A 17680-nucleotide genomic window follows, 5' to 3' on the forward strand; every position below is an offset into this window, starting at 1 on the left:
GAATGGACCCCTGGTGTCCCCCCTGCTCCTGCCATCTTGTCCCCAAACAGCCCTGGGGACACCGTCCTGCAGCGCCTGGCACAGGAGCCCCGGTTCCCTGCTTTTGGCTGGACATTTTGGGGCACTTTTATTAATTATGGGTATTTCTCCCACCCACCTCTCAGCTCAGGGGTGCGAAGGCACGAGGGGCTGGGGAGGGGGCCTGTGCCCCCCCGGGTCCATCTCTGGGACATCTATTGGATCCCCCACGTGGAGGGGGATGCCACCCCGGCCCAGCACCCCCTTTGTGCCCCCCAGCGCCGGGTGAGGAGCCGGGAGGGAGCGGGGCCGGCGGGAGCTGATCCCGGCAAGCCGGCACCCGCCCCGCAGCCGCTGGGGCTGAGTCACCGGGGAAAGTGCGGAGCGGGATAAAGGCAGATCAGGGGAGCTTCCCTGGCCTTCCCTGAGCTTCCTGAGCTTCTCTGAGCTTCCCTTGCATTCCCTGAGCTTCCCTTGCCTTCCCTGAGCTTCCCTTGCATTCCCTGAGCTTCCCTTGCCTTCCCTGAGCTCCCTGAGCTTCCTGAGCTTCTCTGAGCTTCCCTTGCCTTCCCTGAGCTTCCCTTGCCTTCCCTGAGCTTCCCTTGCCTTCCCTGAGCTTCCTGAGCTTCCCTGAGCTTCCCTGAGCTTCTCTGAGCTTCCCTGAGCTCCCTTGCCTTCCCTGCCCTTCCCTGCCCTTCCCTGCCCTTCCCTGCCCTCCGCTCCTCGCCCTCGCTGCCGCCTGGGCCAGGGCTGCAAACATCTGGAATTCTCCTCTGGAATTCTCCTCTGGAATTCTCCTCCGCCCCCCCTTTGGCCTGGTTGGCCTTGGGGACATCCCCTGTTGGTCACCTGAGTTTTGCGGCCCCCCGAGGGTTCGCCCCGTACCCCACTTTGAGGCCGTTGTGGGGTTTGGAGCCCGCCTGGTCCCTGGGGGTCACGGCGGGCACAGCTCCGTGCTGGGACAGGGACAGGGACAGGCCGGGACACGGCGATGGCCCCGGGTGCCACCAGGGCTGCGCGGGGCACACGGGGCAGCGGCGGAGGGTGAGGCCGGGCTCCCCGCGTGTCCCGGGGCTGGGTCGTTCACACCGGAGCGCTGCCTCCGAGCCGGGGCCGCACGGGGACGCGGCCGGGAGCGGCCTGAGGGAGCGCTGGGGACAGGGGACCGTCCCTGCCGCTGTCACCGCTCCCGCGGGGCCATTCCTGCCGCCCTGGCCGGGGGACGGCGCTGCCTGCCCGCAGCGTCACCCCGCTGTCCCCAAAGCCATCCCTCCCGGCCCGCGACCTCCGCTGTCACCGGGTGACAGGGAAGGGGCACCGGGGGTGGCTCGGGAGGTGCCACCCCGGCCTGGCATCTCCGCCGTGTCCCCCCGTCCCCAGAGCCGCCCCCGTGTCCCCCGGGGGTCCCTGAGAGGGGGTGACCCCCCCACGCCCCCAAATCCCCGCCCGAGGGTCACCCCCGGCCCCGGGGACACCGGAGGGACACTGAAGGGGTGTCAGGGTGTCCCCAAGCCCAGGGAGGGGTCACGGTGACACAAAGGAGGGGTGGCCTCAAAGGGGGTCCCGCACACGGGGGGGGGTGGGCACGGGGTGAAGGGGGTGCCCCCGCGCGTGACGTCACTGCGGGGGCGGGGCTGGGCGGGGCGTTCGGGGCATCCCCGGGGCCGCGGCTGCCGGAGCCGTCGGGGGGCGGCGGGGGCTCGGCTCGGCTCGGCTCGGCTCGGCCCGGCTCGGCCCGGCTCGGCTGTGCCTCGGGGGCTCCGGGCACTGCCCGGCCCGGCCCGGCCGGACCATGACCATGAGCTCGATGGCCGAGACCCTGCTGGGCTCCGACCCCTCCAAAGCCGCGTTCCTGGAGCTCGGGGCCCCCCAGCACTACCCCCTGCACGCCCCCCCCCAGCACGACCCCCCGCCCTTCTCCTCCTACGGCCGCCCCGGGCCCTTCCCGTACCCCGGCGCTGCTGCCCCGCCGCCCCACGGGGGTCCCTACATTCCCTATGGGCCCCCCAGCGCCCCGCACGGCCCGGCCCCCGGGGCCAGGCTGCAGGACACAGGTAAGGGGGGCACGGGGGGCAAGGGGGGCGCGGACCCGTCCCGGGCACCCTCGGGCCGGGAGAGCCGGGATGGAACCGGGATGGAGCCGGGATGGAGCCGGGATGGAACAGGGACAGCCGGGATGGAGCCGGGACAGCCGGGATGGAGCCGGGATGGAGCCGGGATGGAGCCGGGATGGAGCCGGGATGGAGCCGGGATGGAGCCGGGATGGGGCCAGGATGGAGCCGGGATGGAACCGGGATGGAGCCGGGATGGGGCCGGGATGGAACCGGGATGGAGCCGGGATGGAGCCGGGATGGAGCCGGGATGGAGTTGGGACAGCCGGGATGGAGCCGGGATGGAGCCGGGATGGAGCCGGGATGGAGCCGGGATGGAGCCGGGATGGAACCGGGATGGGGCCGGGATGGAGCCGGGATGGGGCCAGGATGGAGCCGGGATGGAACCGGGATGGAACCGGGATGGAGCCGGGATGGAACAGGGATGGAGCCGGGATGGAGCCGGGATGGGGCCGGGATGGAACCGGGATGGGGCCGGGATGGGGCCGGGATGGAGCCGGGATGGGGCCGGGATGGAACCGGGATGGAGCCGGGATGGAGCCGGGATGGAACAGGGACAGCCGGGATGGAGCCGGGATGGAACCGGGATGGAATGGGGATGGAGTCTGGATGGGGCCGGGATGGAGCCGTCGGAAGCGCTCCGGGGCCGGGCCGGGCTGGGCTCGCTGCGGGCTCCTGGGGGGTCCATCCTGTGCCCCTCCATCCCCGGGGGGCTCCTCATGGCCCCCCCAGAGGGCACAGGCCGAGGCCCGTGTCCCACGTGCTGCCGGACCTGGACGGTGGCATTGCCTGAGCGCTCCCATCTTCCTCCTCCTCCTCCTCCTCTCCTTTTGCTTAAACACCAGAGAGGAGCAGCTGCCCCCACTGATACCCTCCCTTCCACAGACACCCCCTGGTAGCCACGGGGATGGTTTGGGGCAGCTTTGGGGTGGTTTGGGATGGTTTGGGATGGTCTGGGATGGTTTGGGATGGTCTGGGATGGTTTGGGGTGGTTTGGGATGGTTTGGGATGGTCTGGGATGGTCTGGGATACTTTGGGGTGGTTTGGAATAGATTGAGGTATTTTGGGGTGGTTTGGGATGATTTTGGAGTGCTTTGGGGTGGTTTTGGGGTGGTTTAGAGTGGTTTTTCAGCCTCTCCTAGTATCTGACGGCCCGTGGCTCCTGTCTCCCCTCCGCAGAGGCCGAGAAGCCTCCGGCCGTGTCCGGCGGGGACCCGCGGCTCGGCGGGAAGGGGAAGAAGCTGCGCAAGCCCCGCACCATCTACTCGAGCGCGCAGCTGCAGGCGCTGAACCAGCGCTTCCAGCAGACGCAGTACCTGGCACTGCCCGAGCGCGCCGAGCTGGCGGCACAGCTGGGGCTCACCCAGACCCAGGTACGGCCCGGGGCCGGTACCGACACCGGGACAGCCCCGGGATGCGCTGTGTGCCCACCGGGGCCGGCCGTGCCCACCGGGACCCGCTGTGAGCCCACCGGGATGCGCTGTGTGCCCACCGGGACCCACTGTGTGCCCACCGGGACACTCCGTGTGCCCACCGGGACCGGCTTTGCCCACCGGGACCCCCTGTGTGCCCACCGGGACGTGCTGTGTGCCCACCGGGACACTCCGTGTGCCCACCGGGGCCGGCCATGCCCACTGGGACCCACTGTGTGCCCACCAGGACGCTCCATGTGCCCACCTGGACACGCTGTGTGCCCACCGGGACGCGCTGTGTGCCCATCGGGATGCGCTGTGTGCCCACCAGGACACGCTGTGTGCCCACCGGGACCCACTGTGTGCCCACCGGGACACGCTGTGTGCCCACCGGGCCGCTCTGTGCGCCCACCGGGGCGGGCGCCGTGCCCGGCTGGAAGCGAGCCGAGCCGAGCCGTGCCGCGGCGGGGCAGCTGGCGCCGGTGGGCCCGCAGGGCTCGGGTTCGGGGCGCCCCTGGCCGCACCTCCCAGCGGCAGCGGGACTTTCCCAGCCCCGGAGCCTGGCTGGCGGCCCGGCCGTGCCCGGCGCTGGGCGGCCCCGGGCCGCGGGACGGGGCGAGTGGGTTTTTGAAGGCGATGGGGAGAGACAGGCAGGCGGCAGCGGTGCAGCCCCGGAGCCAGGGGCGAAGCGAGCTCATAAAGCCGGGGAAGAGGAGACAAGTGGGAACCTGCCGGCAGCGCGGGGGGGACCGCGGGAGGAATGAGCAGGGCCCGGCCCAGCCCCGGCACCGGCTCCCGGCGGGGACCCGGGGGCGCTCCCGGGGCCTCTCCCCGGCATCTCCCCCCGCCACGGAGGTGCCTTGTCAAGGGCTGGGGTCCCACCCTGCTCCGTGCCCCGGACCCCGCGGGAATGGGGCCGGGGGGCCCGGGGGGTCTGTGATGGGTTAAACGCGGGGGGTTCAGGGGTGTCGGCCCCTTCCTCCCCCTCACCCCCGTGTGTGCCCGCAGGTGAAGATCTGGTTCCAGAACAAGCGCTCCAAGTACAAGAAGATCCTGAAGCAGGGCCCGGGTGGCGCCGAGGGGGAGCAGACCCCGCTCTGTGTCCCCGCCCTGTCCCCCTGCTCCCCGGGGCTGCCCCCGCTCTGGGACCTCCCCGCGCCCGCCAAGGGCCCCCCGCTGCCCCCCGGGGGCTTCCTCAGCACCTTCGGGGCCTGGTACCAGCCCCAGCCGCAGGACGCCATCCCCAGGGCCCCCATGATGTGACACTGCCGCCGCTCCAGCGCCACCGCGTCCGGAGGGACAGCGAGGGACACTGAGGGACACTGAGAGACGCTGAGGGACACCGAAGGACACCGAGGGACAGCGAGGGACACCGGGGGGACGCTCTGCCGCTGCCCCCCTCGCGGGACTGAAAGCCCAGCGAAGGCCGAATGGAGGAGGAGGAAGAGGAGGAGGAAGGTGACAAGGACGGGCAGGACGCGGGGATGTCCTGCTCTGTCACACTCTGCAGTGACCCTGCGCCACCCCAGCGGGACAGGACTCGGCCCAGGGTGCCCCCAGTCATGGACAGGGGGCGGGGGGACCCCAGGAGGGGCAGGGGGACCCCAGGAGGGGTTGAGGAGTCCCGGGTTCCCCCCCGGCCTGGATTCATTAATGAACTCTGTGGGTTTTGGTTGTGCCCCGTTTATAAACAGGCTGAGCATCGGTGGGTTCTGCCCCTGTGCACTTTGGGGCGCCCCTGCTTTGGGGGAGACGCTTCCATCCAGAGCCTCAGGCTCCCCAGCCCCTGGGGAAGCAGCCAGGGGGGCTGGGGGTGCAGGGTTGGGGCTGGGGCTGTGTCCCCCCAACATCTGCCCGAAATGGAGCCCAGTTACAGGAACTGTGGGTTGGGGGCTCATCAGGCACTCCCAGCCCCTCCTGCGGGGATTTTGGGGCAGTTTGGAGCTGTCAGAGCTGTCTCCCCGAGCGGGGGTGGCATTGGGAGGGCAGGCTGGGCACCCCAGCTGAGCCCAGGTCCCTGCCCGGTGACCCCACAGGGGCCAGGAGGGTGTTTGGGACAGGGTGGGTTTGGCTTTGTGCTTCCAGAGGCCAGAACCCGGCTGGAAATAAATCCTTGTCGTTTCCCTGCCTCTCCACGTGGTTATTTCCCCCTTTTCCCAACCCTGCTCCGTGTTTGTGCCTGAGGTGGGGGCCAGACCCCGCTGGGGCTCCCCTGGCTGAGGGGCAGCAGCTCCTGCTCCCCGGCACCCCTGATCCTGGTTCCTGATATTGCCATTCCATTATCCTGCTTCCTGAAATTCCCACTCTGTGATCCTGGTTCCTGATATTGCCATTCCATTATCCTGGCTCCTGATATTGCCATTCCATTATCCTGCTTCCTGAAACTCCCACTCCATGATCCTGGCTCCTGATATTCCCATTCCGTGGTCCTGGTTCTTGATATTCCCATTCCATGATGCTGACCCCTGAAACTCCCACCCCATTATCCTGCTTCCTGAAATTCCCACTCCGTGACCCTGGTTCTTGATATTCCCATTCCATGATGCTGACCGCTGATATTCCCACTCTGTGATCCTGACTCCTGAAATTCCCACTCCGTGATCCTGGTTCTTGATATTCCCATTCCATGACCCTGATCCGGAAATTCCCACCCGTGATCTTGGTTCCTGATATTCCCATTCCGTGATCCTGGCCCCTGATATCCACCCACTCTGATCCTGGTTCCCGAAATTCCCACCCCACAATCCTGGTTCCCAATATTCCCACTCTGTGATCCCCTGCTCCAAGGGCCCATTCTTGCCCCCTCCCCAGGAACTGCTCTCCTCTTGCCCCTTTTTGCCCCTTTTTGCCCCTTTTTGCCCCTTCTTGCACCTTCAGGGCCAGGGTTATCCCCAGATCCCACCTGAGGAGTCAGGATCAAGGGCAGGGATCAGGGCTGGGATGGAAATGGGAGCCTGTCCAGGGCTGGTGGCACTGGGGACACCCCTGTCCCCGTTCCTGGGAGCTCTGCTCCCTCAGCTGAGGGCTCTGGGGTGCTGATCCCACGGGATGGGTGTCCTCAGGGTGCTGATCCCATGGCCTGGGTGTCCCCAGCTGTCCCCAGGGTGCTGATCCCATGGCCTATGTGTCCCCAGGGTGCAGATCCCATGGCCTGGGTGTCCCCAGGGTGCAGATCCCGTGTCCCCAGCTGTCCCCAGGGTGCAGATCCCGTGTCCCCAGCTGTCCCCAGGGTGCTGATCCCACGGGATGGGTGTCCCCAGGGTGCAGATCCCATGGCCTAGGTGTCCCCAGCTGTCCCCAAGGTGCAGATCCCAGAGGCTGGATGTCCCCAGGGTGCTGACCCCATGGCCTGCGTGTCCCCAGCTGTCCCCACAGGCCTGTGGAGCCCGGGCCTGGGATCCATGGCCAGCCCGCAGTGGGTGATGCTCCCAGTGGGATTTTCCCGGAGGATGGAGCCCACCCTCCCTAGTGAGGATTTAGGGAATGGGGTGGCTTTGGGCGGCGGTGTCACCTCCCTGTGCCCGTCAGGACACCCCAGGGTGACGGGGACAGACCCCCCAAGGGCCGGCGCTGAGGTGACAGGGACAGATGCCCTGAAGTGGCAATGCTGTCCCGTGTTCGGGGCTCTCCGGAGAGCCGAGGCTGGGCCGGGCCCGGCTGCAGGGCTGGGGCTGTCGGGCCGGGCCGTGGGCGGGCGCTGCCCCCGCTCCCGGGGCTGGCACCGGGTGTCGCAAGGGCTGCGGGTGTCGCAACGGGGCAGGAGCCGGGAGCGCGCTGGGAGGGCTCTGCTGGGCCCGGGGGGACAGCGGGGCACGGGCACTGCCAGCCCGGGACTGGCACACCTGGCACTGTCACACCTGTCACTGTCACACCTGGCACTGCCAGCCCGGGACTGGCACACCTGGCATTGTCACACCTGCACTGTCACCCCTGGCACTGCCACCCTGGTACTGTCACACCTGGCATTGTCACACCTGCACTGCCACCCCCATCACTGCCACCCCTGTCACTGTCACATCTGGCACTGTCACACCTGGCACTGTCACACCTGGCACTGTCACACCTGGCACTGCCACCCCTGTCACTGTCACATCTGGCACTGTCACACCTGGCACTGTCACACCTGGCATTGTGACCTCCCCAGGTTTGTCCCAGATCCCCTCAGGTTTGTCCCAGGCGTTCCCGGGTTTGTCCCGGATCCCCCCAGGTTTGTCCCGGACCCTCCCAATGTTTGTCCCAGGTGTTCCCGGGTTTGTCCCGGATCCCCCCAGATTTGTCCCTGTGCTCCCCAGGTTTGTCCTGGATCCCCTCAGGTCTGTCCTGGACCCTCCCAATGTTTGTCCCAGATCCCCCCAGGTTTGTCCCGGATCCCCCCAGTTTGTCCCTGTGCTCCCCAGGTTTGTCCCTGTGCTCCCCAGGTTTATCCCGGATCCTCCCCAGTCTGTCCCGGGCATTCCCAGATTTGTCCCGGATCCCCCCAGGTTTGTCCCAGATCCCCCCAGGTTTGTCCCGAATCCCCCCAGGTCTGTCCTGGATCCTCCCAATGTTTGTCCCGGATCCCCCCAGGTTCGTCCCTGTGCTCCCCAGGTTTGTCCCGGGCGTTCCCAGGTTTGTCCCTGTGCTCCCCAGGTTTATCCCGGATTCCCCCCGGTCTGTCCCGGGCGTTCCCGCGTTTGTCCCAGATCCCCCCAGGTTTGTCCCGGATCCCCCCAAGGTTTGTCCCGGACCCTCCCGATGTTTGTCCCGGAGCTCCCCGGGTTTGTCCCGGATCCCCTCAGGTCTGTCCCGAACCCTCCCGATGTTTGTCCCGCGTGTTCCCGGGTTTGTCCCGGATCCCCCCAGGTTTGTCCCGCGTGTTCCCGGGTTTGTCCCGGATCCCCCGGCTCTGGCCCGGCCGTTCCCGGGTTTGTCCTGGATCCCCTCAGGTCTGTCCCGGACCCTCCCGATGTTTGTCGCGGGTGTTCCCGGGTTTGTCCCGCATCCCCCGGCTCTGGCCCGGCCGTTCCCGGGGTGTGCAGGCAGCGCTGGGAGCGCCGCTCTCGCCCGGCCGTGGGCAGCGTGGCACCCGGGATTTACATAACCCTGGCTATGTAACCCAACGCCTTCCTGGGGATTTTTTTTTTTCCTCCTCTAAATGAGAAAAAAAAAAAATTAAATTTAAAAAATTAAATAGATGAAAACTAAACCGAAATCTCTGAAGCGCCGGTTGGAGCTCTGGGCTCCCGGTTCCTTCCCCTCCTCCCGTGGGATTGGGAATGGGGATTTGGGGCTGCGGCTTGTGGGGGGATTTGGGGGCGAGGTGGGAGCTTGTCCCTGAGTGGGGACACGTTGGGGACACATTTGGGGACACATTTGGGGACACATTTGGGGACACTGAGCCTCCCCAGCGGAACCGAGCGGGGTTTGGGGTCCCGCGGCCATCGGGGGTGATGGAGACCCCACAGCTGTGACACAGCGAGGGGGACATTGGGGACAGCAGGACAGGGCCACCACAGCCTGGACACCCCTCTGGGGCTCCTGGGGCGCGCCCCAAACCCGCAGGGAATGTGAGAATCCCACGCGATTTTGGGCACTTTGAGGGCTTGGCTGTCCCCACCTCGGTGTCCCCAAAAGGGACACGGGGGCACAGCAGGCTGGGAGATCACCGGTCCCAGTAAGATGCACCAGGATCCGGCGGCCGTTTGGGGAATGCTTTGAAAACCAGGAAAAAAATTTCATTTTCCTGCCCCAAATTCCCTGTCAGCAGGACAAAATGGGGTTTGGGGTGAGGCAACACCAGCCGGTGCCACCCCGTGCGCAGCTGTCCCCAAAAATGGGGTTTAAATCCGCGTTTCCCAAAGGTGGAAAAACCCCAAACGCTGCTCCCCAAAAGCCTCCAGAAACCGGGGGAAAAGCGGAATTTGGAGCTTTAAATTCAGAATTTTTATTAATGAACATTTCCAGCCTGGCTCTGGGTCCCTGGGGAAGGAGCAAAGGACACTCAGGGACACCCGAGGGGGGTTCCCATCAACAGGGGGGGATTTTCCTTAGGAAAGAAAAGAAAAATTATAGACAAAAAAAAAAAAAAAGAAACCAGACCGAAACCAGTTTGGTTTGGAACAACTTTATACAAACGAACCTTATGTACACTCCCTTTTTTTCCCCCCAAAACACCCCTATTTATAGAAGGCAACATAAATAAATCCCCGGGACTGTACAACACTATGAACACTCCTTAAAACGGCACTTTCTGCTTAAAAAAATAGCGCTATTCTCTTAAAAAATAGGAAAGAGCTCGGTTATTTTTTTTTTCCCTTTAAAATAAGTCGTCGATTTCCTTAAAAAAAGAGGCATTTTCGCCGTTCCTTTACCCACAGCCGGAGGCACAGCCAGAAAACGGAGACGAACACGAGTTCCTCTCTTCGAACAATAACTTAAACCCATTCCTGAACTGCTTAAATATTAAAATATTTCCCTCCCCACACCCCCCCCCCCCCACAAACACACCCGCTACACAATTTTTTTATTTAATTTTAAATCACCACCTTCTGGTCTGAGCACGGTCCCGGGTGATTCCGGCTGGGGTGGGGGGGTCCGTGAGCCCCAAAAGCGATTCCGGAGCCGGGGCCAAGCAGCTCCCGCTCCGCTGGCGACAGACACGCCCCTGTGGCTCTGTCGCGACAGTGGTGACACGGCTCCTCCGGCCCGGCGGGGTCACCGCGACGGGCAAAGCTCCGGCGAGGAGTGGAGAAGGAGGTGACGGGAAAATTCAGAAATTCAAAAGTCCTGAAGGATTTTCCTGGCGCCGGCAGCGGAGGCTTTGCAGCTTTGGGTCCTGAGATGATGAGCGGAGCATTTCTAGGGGTGCTTCTCCTTTGGTTTGTGGCTGTTTTCTTGGGGGGGGGGGTTTTGGTGTTTTTTTAAGGACAAATCAGGAGACAAAAACCAAACCACGGGGATGAGGGGGATCAAAAAAAAGGAGGCCAAGGAGCTGTGCAGCGTCTCTGCGCCCGCGGTCAGTACACGGCGCCCGTGCTGGGGGGCCCGGGGGACGGGTGGTGCATCGGGGGCGCCGCCTGGGCCTGCGGGGGTCCGTGGGGGCCGCTGAGGCTCTGGGGGTGGTACCAGGGGTTGTGCTCATCCAGGAAGGCCGGGGAGGAGCTGTAGGGCAGCGGCTGCGGCAGCGGGGTCCGGGCGGCGCCGGGGCTGTCCCACACCGGCGACGGAGGGGAGTTGCAGGCCATGGAGTCGCTGTTGTTGGGGCTGTGCTCCAGGGGCACCTCGCCGTTCTTGTAGAGCTTCTTGAACTTGGAGCGCCGGTTCTGGAACCAGATCTTCACCTGCGGGGAGGAGGGGAAAGGGTCAGAGAGGTGGGAAGGGAGCGAGAAGGTGGGATGGGGACAGGGAAAAGGGTCAGAGAGGTGGGAAGGGAGTGAGAACATGGGATGGGGTACAGGGAAAAAGGGTCGGGACCTGGCACAGAAATGGGAGGGATGGGATGGGGACAGGGAAAAGGGTCAGGACCTGACAGAAAAATGGGATGGGGACAGGGAAAAGGGTCAGAGAGGTGGGAAGGGAGCAGGAGGGTGGGATGGGGACCGGGAAAAGGGTCAGAGAGGTGGGAAGGGAGTGAGAACATGGGGTGGGGACCAGGAAAAGGGTCAGGATGTGACAGAAGAATGGAAGGGATGGGATGGGGACAAGGAAAAGGGTCAGAGAGGTGGGAAGGGAATGGGAAGTGTGGGTACAGGAAAAAGGGTCAGAACCTGGCACAGAAATGGGAGGCATGGGATAGGAACAGGGAAAAGGGTCAGGATCTGACAGAAGAATGGGAGGGATGGGATGGGGACAGGGAAAAGGGTCAGAGAGCTGGGAAGGGAGCAGGAGGGTGGGATGGGGACAGGGAAAAGGGTCAGAGAGGTGGGAAGGGAATGGGAAGTGTGGGTACAGGAAAAAGGGTCAGGACCTGGCACAGAAATGGGATAGGAACAGGGAAAAGGGTCAGGACCTGACAGAAGAACGGGAGGGATGGGATGGGGACAGGGAAAAGGGTCAGAGAGGTGGGAAGGGAGTGAGAACATGGGATGGGGACAGGGAAAAGGGTCAGAGAGGTGGGAAGGGAATGAGAGGGATGGGGGAGAGGGCAGGGGACAGGGATGGCGTGGTTGGGATCGTAGGGACACTGGACAAGGGGGTCATGGGCAGCCCAGAAATACAGGAAGGGATATCGGGGTCACAGGGGATTCCCTGGGCACTGGAACCAGCCCGGGACATGGGTGTCAGGGTGACCCCAGAGACACGGGAAGGGACAAAGGGGGTCACGGTGACCCCAGACACTCTGGCACGTAGGAAGGGACAAGGGACACAGGTGGCACATGAGGCGCCACGGGAAGGGACATCATGGGGACCCCACACGGTGCATGGCAGGAAACTCCTGGGGACAGGGGTGTCATGGGACACATGGGATGTCACCCTTGGTGTGAGTGTCACGGAGAACGTGGACACACCATGGACATGGGTACACCATGGACATCCATGGACACATCATGGACACACCATGGACACTCCATGGACATCCATGGACACACCATGGACACATCATGGACACACCATGGACATGGGTACACCATGGACATCCATGGACACACCATGGACATGGACACACCATGGACACACCATGGACAGGGACATGGACATCCATGGACATGGACACACCATGGGCACACCATGGACAGGGACATGGACATCCATGGACATGGACACACCATGGACACACCATGGACACTCCATGGACATGGGCACTCCATGGACATCCATGGACACACCATGGGCACACCATGGACATCCATGGGCACACCATGGGCACACCATGGACATCCATGGACACACCATGGGCACACCATGGACATCCATGGACACGGACACACATTCATGGACAGGGACAGGGACATTCCATGGACATGGACACACCATGGGCACATCATGGGCACACCATGGGCATGGGTACACCATGGACGCTCCATGGACACTCCATGGACACGGACACGCATTCATGGACAGGGGCACGGACATTCCATGGACAGTGACATTTCCTGGACAGGCACAGCCCGTGCTCTGGGCACAGCCCCCACGTGCCCCCTCTGGGGTGTCACCGAGCCCCCTCTGGGGACACGGGCGTCACGAGGAGCCCGTCACGCCACTCGCCGGGCGTCGGGAGCGTCCCCGCGCTGGGCGAGGCGGCGCTGGACGCCCTGGGCGAGGGGCGGGGGTGGCGCCGCTTGTCACCCAAACAGGATGTCCCTCTGGGAGCGGGTGACGCGCTCCGTCAGCCCTTTGCCGAGTGGCCCCGATTGCTTCATCGCCCAAGGGAGGAGGAGGAGGAGGAGGAGGAGGAAGGCCAAGGGCGGCACAAGGGCGCCGGCGCCGGCCCCGAGGCAGGGAGGGCACCGCGATGGGGCGCGGGGGAGTCGCGGGCTGCGCTGTCCCCGCTGTCCCCACAGAGCCAAGGGGAGGATTTGGGACCCCAGGAACCCCAGGAGGGTTTGGTTGGAAGGCGGGCGGCTCGCGGGAGGAGGAGGAGGAGGAGGAGAAGCCCTTCCCGCACGTCCCGGCTCTTCCAGTCCAGCCTGCAGGGCCACCCCAGCGCTGGGGACACGGGCGTGGAACCGGTCCCCAAATCCCTCCTGGCTGCACGAACCGAGCGGGACGGGGCAGGGGAGCCTCGGGAGGTCTGGGCAGGCAGGGAGCCTCGGGTCCCTGTTCCGGCAGGATTTGGGGTCAGGAGCCGCTGTGGGGATGGGGTGTCCCGAGAGCCCCGTCCCGAGCAGGACTCGGTGCCCCACATTCCTGGGACAGCGGGCGCGCCCTGACCCGGGACTGGCACGGGTGCCAGGCAGGACCAGCCCCAAACCCCAAACCCCAAACCCCAAACCCCAAACCCAGCAGGGAGCTCTGGGATGGGGCCGGCTCCAGAACGGAGCGGGATGAACCCCAAAACTGCCGAGTGGGGCACGCCTGGGGTCCCCTCTCCCTGCGCTGCCTCTCCAGCTTTCCTTCCAATGGGGGAATCCCACCCCGGTACCCCACAAATCCCAGCAAGGGGGCAGCTCCATCCTTGCGATGAGCCCAGCCCGTCCCAAATCCAGCATTTACAGAGGGGATTTGGGGTGTCGGGGGGAGATTTGGGGTGTCGGGGGTGAATTTGGTGTGTCGGGAAAGGGATTTGGGGTGTCGGGGGTGAATTTGGGGTGTCGGGAAGGGGATTTGGGGTGTCGGGAAGGGGATTTGGGGTGTCGGGGGTGGGGGTTCAGCCTCACCTGGGTCTGGGTGAGCCCCAGCTGTGCCGCCAGCTCGGCGCGCTCGGGCAGTGCCAGGTACTGCGCCTTCTGGAAGCGGCGCTGCAGGGCGGCCAGCTGGTAGCTGGAGTAGATGGTGCGGGGCTTGCGGATCTTCTTGGGCTTCCCGTTGACCATCCGCACCTCGGGCTCCGGCTCCTCCTTCACGGACACTGCGGGAGGGCGCGGGTGAGGCGTGAAGGGCTCCCGGGGCTCGGTGTCCCCCCGTCCCCAGCCCGGTGTCACCCCGCTCGGGGTGCTGGCATCGCCCCGTCCCCTGCCCCTACAACCTCTGGGAGACCCCCGGGACGTGTCCCGGACTCTGCATCCAGCCCGGATCGGTCCCGGTGCGTCCCCGCGGGAACGGCGGAGCCGCCAGCAGGACCTTGTCCCCAAAGCGGGGACACCCGGAGGAGGTCCCTGTCCCCAAAGCGGGGACACCCGGAGGGGCACAACCCCATAAAGACCTCGGGGTTAAAACCCACGAAAAGCGGGGTGTTAAAACCCCACAAACTGGGGACACTCTGAGGGGTAAAACGCCGCAAAGCTCGAGGGTTAAAACCCCACAAAGCCCAAGGGGTAAAACCCCAGAAAGTTCGGGGAGTTTAAACCCCACAAAGGCCAGGGTGTAAAACCCCACAAATCCCGGGGTTTAAAACCCCACAGAGTCCGAGGTGTGAGACCCTACAAGGATCGGGGGGGGGTAAAACCCCACAAATCCCAGGGGTAAAACCCCACAAAGTTCGAGGGGTTTAAACCCCACAAAGATCGAGGGTAAAACTCCACAAATTTCGGGGGGTAACACCCCACAAATCCCGGTGTTAAAACCCCCAAAAGCCCAGGATAAAACCCCACAAATCCCGGTGTTAAAACCCCACAAATCCCGGTGTTAAAACCCCACAAATCCCAGGGTTCAAACCCCACAAATCCCAGGGTTCAAACCCCACAAATCCCAGGGTTCAAACCCCACAAATCCCAGGGTTCAAACCCCACAAATCCCAGGGTTTAACCCGCACAAATCCCAGGGTTCAAACCGCACCGGGGCCCCTCCGGAGCGCCGCGGGAGCAGCGGGGCCGCCGCGTCCCCGGTCCCCCCTGTCCGTCCGTCTGTCCGTACCTGCCTCCTGCGCCGGGAGCTGCTGCTCCCTGAAGTGCCCGTACTGGCGGTACGAGGGGCTGTAGGAATACTCGGATTTGGGCGAGTAGGTGCCCGCGGCCCCGATGCCGTTGAGGTTGAACTGCGGGTAGGGGTAGTGGCCCACGGGCTGCCCGTACGACTGGCCCGGGTAGAAGTCGTGCTGGCCCGTGTAGTAGCCCAGGTCGGTGACCGAGGACTCGGGCAGGGTGGGAGAGTCCTTGGAGGCTGCATGGCAGCTCAGCGAGCCCGAGAGGTCCGTCAGGATGCTGGAGAGCTTCTTATCGAAAGAGCCGCTCATGGCGGGCAGCGGGGAGGGGGCGGCTGCGGGCCCGAGCCGGGGACCCCCCAACCTGGCGGCCTGGAGCGCCCCGAGCTGGGATTGGGGCTGGGGCTGCTGCGGCTGCTGCTGCTGCTGCTGCTGCTGCTGCTGCTGCTGCTGCTGCTGCTGCTGCCTCCGAGGAGCCACCGAGACACTGTGCCCAAACCTCCGGCCCCGGCCGCCTGCTTAAAGCCTTTAATTAGGGAGCAGGGCAGGGTGGGTGCGCATTCCGATTGGCTCCAGAAATATTGCCTGGGAGGCAAAATAGGCTCCTGCCTCCTCCTGTGTGGGTTTTTTTTTTTTTTTTTTTCTCTCTTCTTCTTTTTTTTTTTTTTTTTTTCCTTTCTGTCTCTCAAGAAACAACAAAGAGTGGTTGAAGGAGGGTGAGGGGGTAAATAAAGTGTGCGGGGTCCTGTCTGCAGGAGGGGGGTCCTGGGGACACAGGGGACACTGAGTGGGGCAGGATGGGGCTGTTTACAAGGGGACTTTGGGACTTTTGGAGGATGTTTGGGGGTGTTTGATGTGGGGCAGGGAAGGGGGGATGGGGTTTGGGGCTGGGATGGATCCGTGCTTTAGGGGCTTGTTTGTGGCCTCCCACTTCTCCCCTGCTCCCACCTTCTCCCAGCGGCGTCCCCCAGTCCAACACCACCCCCAGACAGAGCCCCCCGAGGATCCTCCCGTAGCCCCAACCCTGCCGCGCTCCCCTCGCGCTGGGGGCACCTCGGGGCAGTGACAAGCGCTGATTTTGGGGGGACACCTCCGGGGCTCTGTGCCCCTCTCCCATCCCCACTCAGAGCCGTGACCCCTCTGCCGCCCCAAGGGCCTTCAGCAGCGTGACCCAGCCGGAGGTTCCGGGCCAGCCCTGATCCGCCCCCGGCCACCAGCAGGGCTGTCCGGGGGGCACCTGGGGAGGGGAGGCTTTGCAAGTGAGGCTGTTGTTTTTGGGGAGGGGTCTCTGCTGCTGTGGGCAGGAACTTCCCCTGACAGGAACAGGGGTGCTGGGGGGCGCAGGGTCCGTGACCCGGTAGGGCTGTCCCTCCCTGTCCTCCGTGTGTCCCCTCCTGTCCCCTGTGTGTGGTGTCCCCCCCTCCCCGCATTGTCCCCGCGGTGCCCCCCGGGTCCCCCCGGCCCGTCCCGCCGCGCGGGGCAACGGCTCCGCCTGGCGGCCACGGAGGGAACCGCACCGCGCCCCGGGGACCGCGGGTTCGAGTCCCGGCACTGCCGGAACCGCGGGTTCGAATCCCGGCACCGCCGGAACAGCCCAGCCGCGGGTTCGAGTCCCGGCATCGCCGGAACCGTCTGGGCCGCGGTTCGAGTCCCGGTACCGCCAGAAACGCGGGGGAAGAGGGAGAAAAATGTGGGAAGGGAAAGGAGCAGGAATGGGAAGAGGGGAATGGGAATGAGAACGGTAACAGGAATGGGAACCGGAATAAAAATAATAATAGGATAGGAATACAAATAGGAATAAATAGGAATAAGAATAAATAGGAACGGGAATAAGAATAATATTAGGATAGGTATACAAATAGGAATAAATAAGAATAAATAGGAATGGGAATAAGAATGGAGCATGGATAAACAGCAATAGGAATGCATAAGAAGAGGAATAAGAACACATAGGAGGAAGGACAGGAATATGAGTAGGAAAAGGATTAGAAGTAGGAATAGGAATAAATAGGAATAGGAGTAACAGCGAGAACAGGAAAAGGACAGAAATAGAAATAATAGAAATAGAAAGGAATGGAAATAATAGAAACAGATTGGCAGAAATAAAGAGAGGAGCGTTGAATGCCCGAGGGGAGCAGGAGGCTCTGCAGGAGGCCAAGAGTGACCCCGGAGTCGAGGGAACAGCGCGGTCTCATTTCCCACGTGGGAATTGTGGCCGGGGATTCCAGGAATTCATTCCGGGGGGACAGAAGTGTCTGGGAGCAGCCCAGCCCAGCCCTGGGAGCCGTGCCGGGATTCCCTGGGAGGTTCCCAGGGTCCCCGGGAGCCGCTGGGCCATCCGCAGGTCCCCAGCCTGGCTGTCGCCCTCCAGCCGCGCTGTCGCCAGGGCCGGGCCCCGCCGGGAGCGGCAGCCGCGGCAGGAAAAGCCGGTTGTGGAGCTGGAGGCCGGGGAGGGCAGCGGGGGAGCCGGGCTGGAGGGGGAGCGGGTCCGGCCAGTCCCGGACCAGTCTGGGACTGGGAGCTCTGGGGCTGCCGGGCCGGGCCGGCTCCTGCGGAACTCCAAATGCGGGAGCTCCGGGGTGGGGAGGGGCTGGGGGGCGGTTTGGGGGGCTGGGGCACCCCAAATCGCTCTTCTGGGACACCCGGGGGTCTCTGGGGACCCCATGGGCAGGGCTGGGCACAGGGTCCGGTCAGGACCCCCC

General features: G+C 64.3%; 2 protein-coding genes across 2 annotated transcripts; one reads left to right on the forward strand and one right to left on the reverse strand.

The window, feature by feature from the left end:
• The first annotated feature begins 1810 nt into the window (after window positions 1–1810).
• Window positions 1811–4804, forward strand: DLX4 (distal-less homeobox 4). The gene is made up of 3 exons (XM_058041816.1): window positions 1811–2072; window positions 3309–3502; window positions 4550–4804. Exons 1-3 carry the CDS (start codon window positions 1811–1813, stop codon window positions 4802–4804), a joined length of 711 nt encoding a protein of 236 aa, XP_057897799.1.
• A 5732-nt stretch (window positions 4805–10536) lies between these two features.
• Window positions 10537–15290, reverse strand: DLX3 (distal-less homeobox 3). The gene is made up of 3 exons (XM_058041802.1): window positions 14972–15290; window positions 13837–14027; window positions 10537–10860 (listed from the first exon to the last, which is right to left on the reverse strand). Exons 1-3 carry the CDS (start codon window positions 15288–15290, stop codon window positions 10537–10539), a joined length of 834 nt encoding a protein of 277 aa, XP_057897785.1.
• Window positions 15291–17680: the final 2390 nt, after the last annotated feature.

Source organism: Melospiza georgiana, chromosome 28, assembly GCF_028018845.1.
Source record: "Melospiza georgiana isolate bMelGeo1 chromosome 28, bMelGeo1.pri, whole genome shotgun sequence".
Lineage (NCBI taxonomy): Eukaryota > Metazoa > Chordata > Aves > Passeriformes > Passerellidae > Melospiza > Melospiza georgiana.

What these genes read in the sequence shown, in the direction of transcription:
- DLX4 (XM_058041816.1), top strand. Translation starts at nt 1,811, where the DNA reads ATGACCATGAGCTCGATGGCCGAGACCCTGCTGGGCTCCGACCCCTCC. An exon ending in GGCCAGGCTGCAGGACACAG is followed by an intron (nt 2,073 to 3,308) that starts GTAAGGGGGGCA and finishes TCCCCTCCGCAG; the next exon opens with AGGCCGAGAAGCCTCCGGCC. An exon ending in TGGGGCTCACCCAGACCCAG is followed by an intron (nt 3,503 to 4,549) that starts GTACGGCCCGGG and finishes GTGTGCCCGCAG; the next exon opens with GTGAAGATCTGGTTCCAGAA.
- DLX3 (XM_058041802.1), bottom strand. Translation starts at nt 15,290, where the DNA reads ATGAGCGGCTCTTTCGATAAGAAGCTCTCCAGCATCCTGACGGACCTC. An exon ending in GCTCCCGGCGCAGGAGGCAG is followed by an intron (nt 14,028 to 14,971) that starts GTACGGACAGAC and finishes GCCCTCCCGCAG; the next exon opens with TGTCCGTGAAGGAGGAGCCG. An exon ending in TGGGGCTCACCCAGACCCAG is followed by an intron (nt 10,861 to 13,836) that starts GTGAGGCTGAAC and finishes TCCTCCCCGCAG; the next exon opens with GTGAAGATCTGGTTCCAGAA.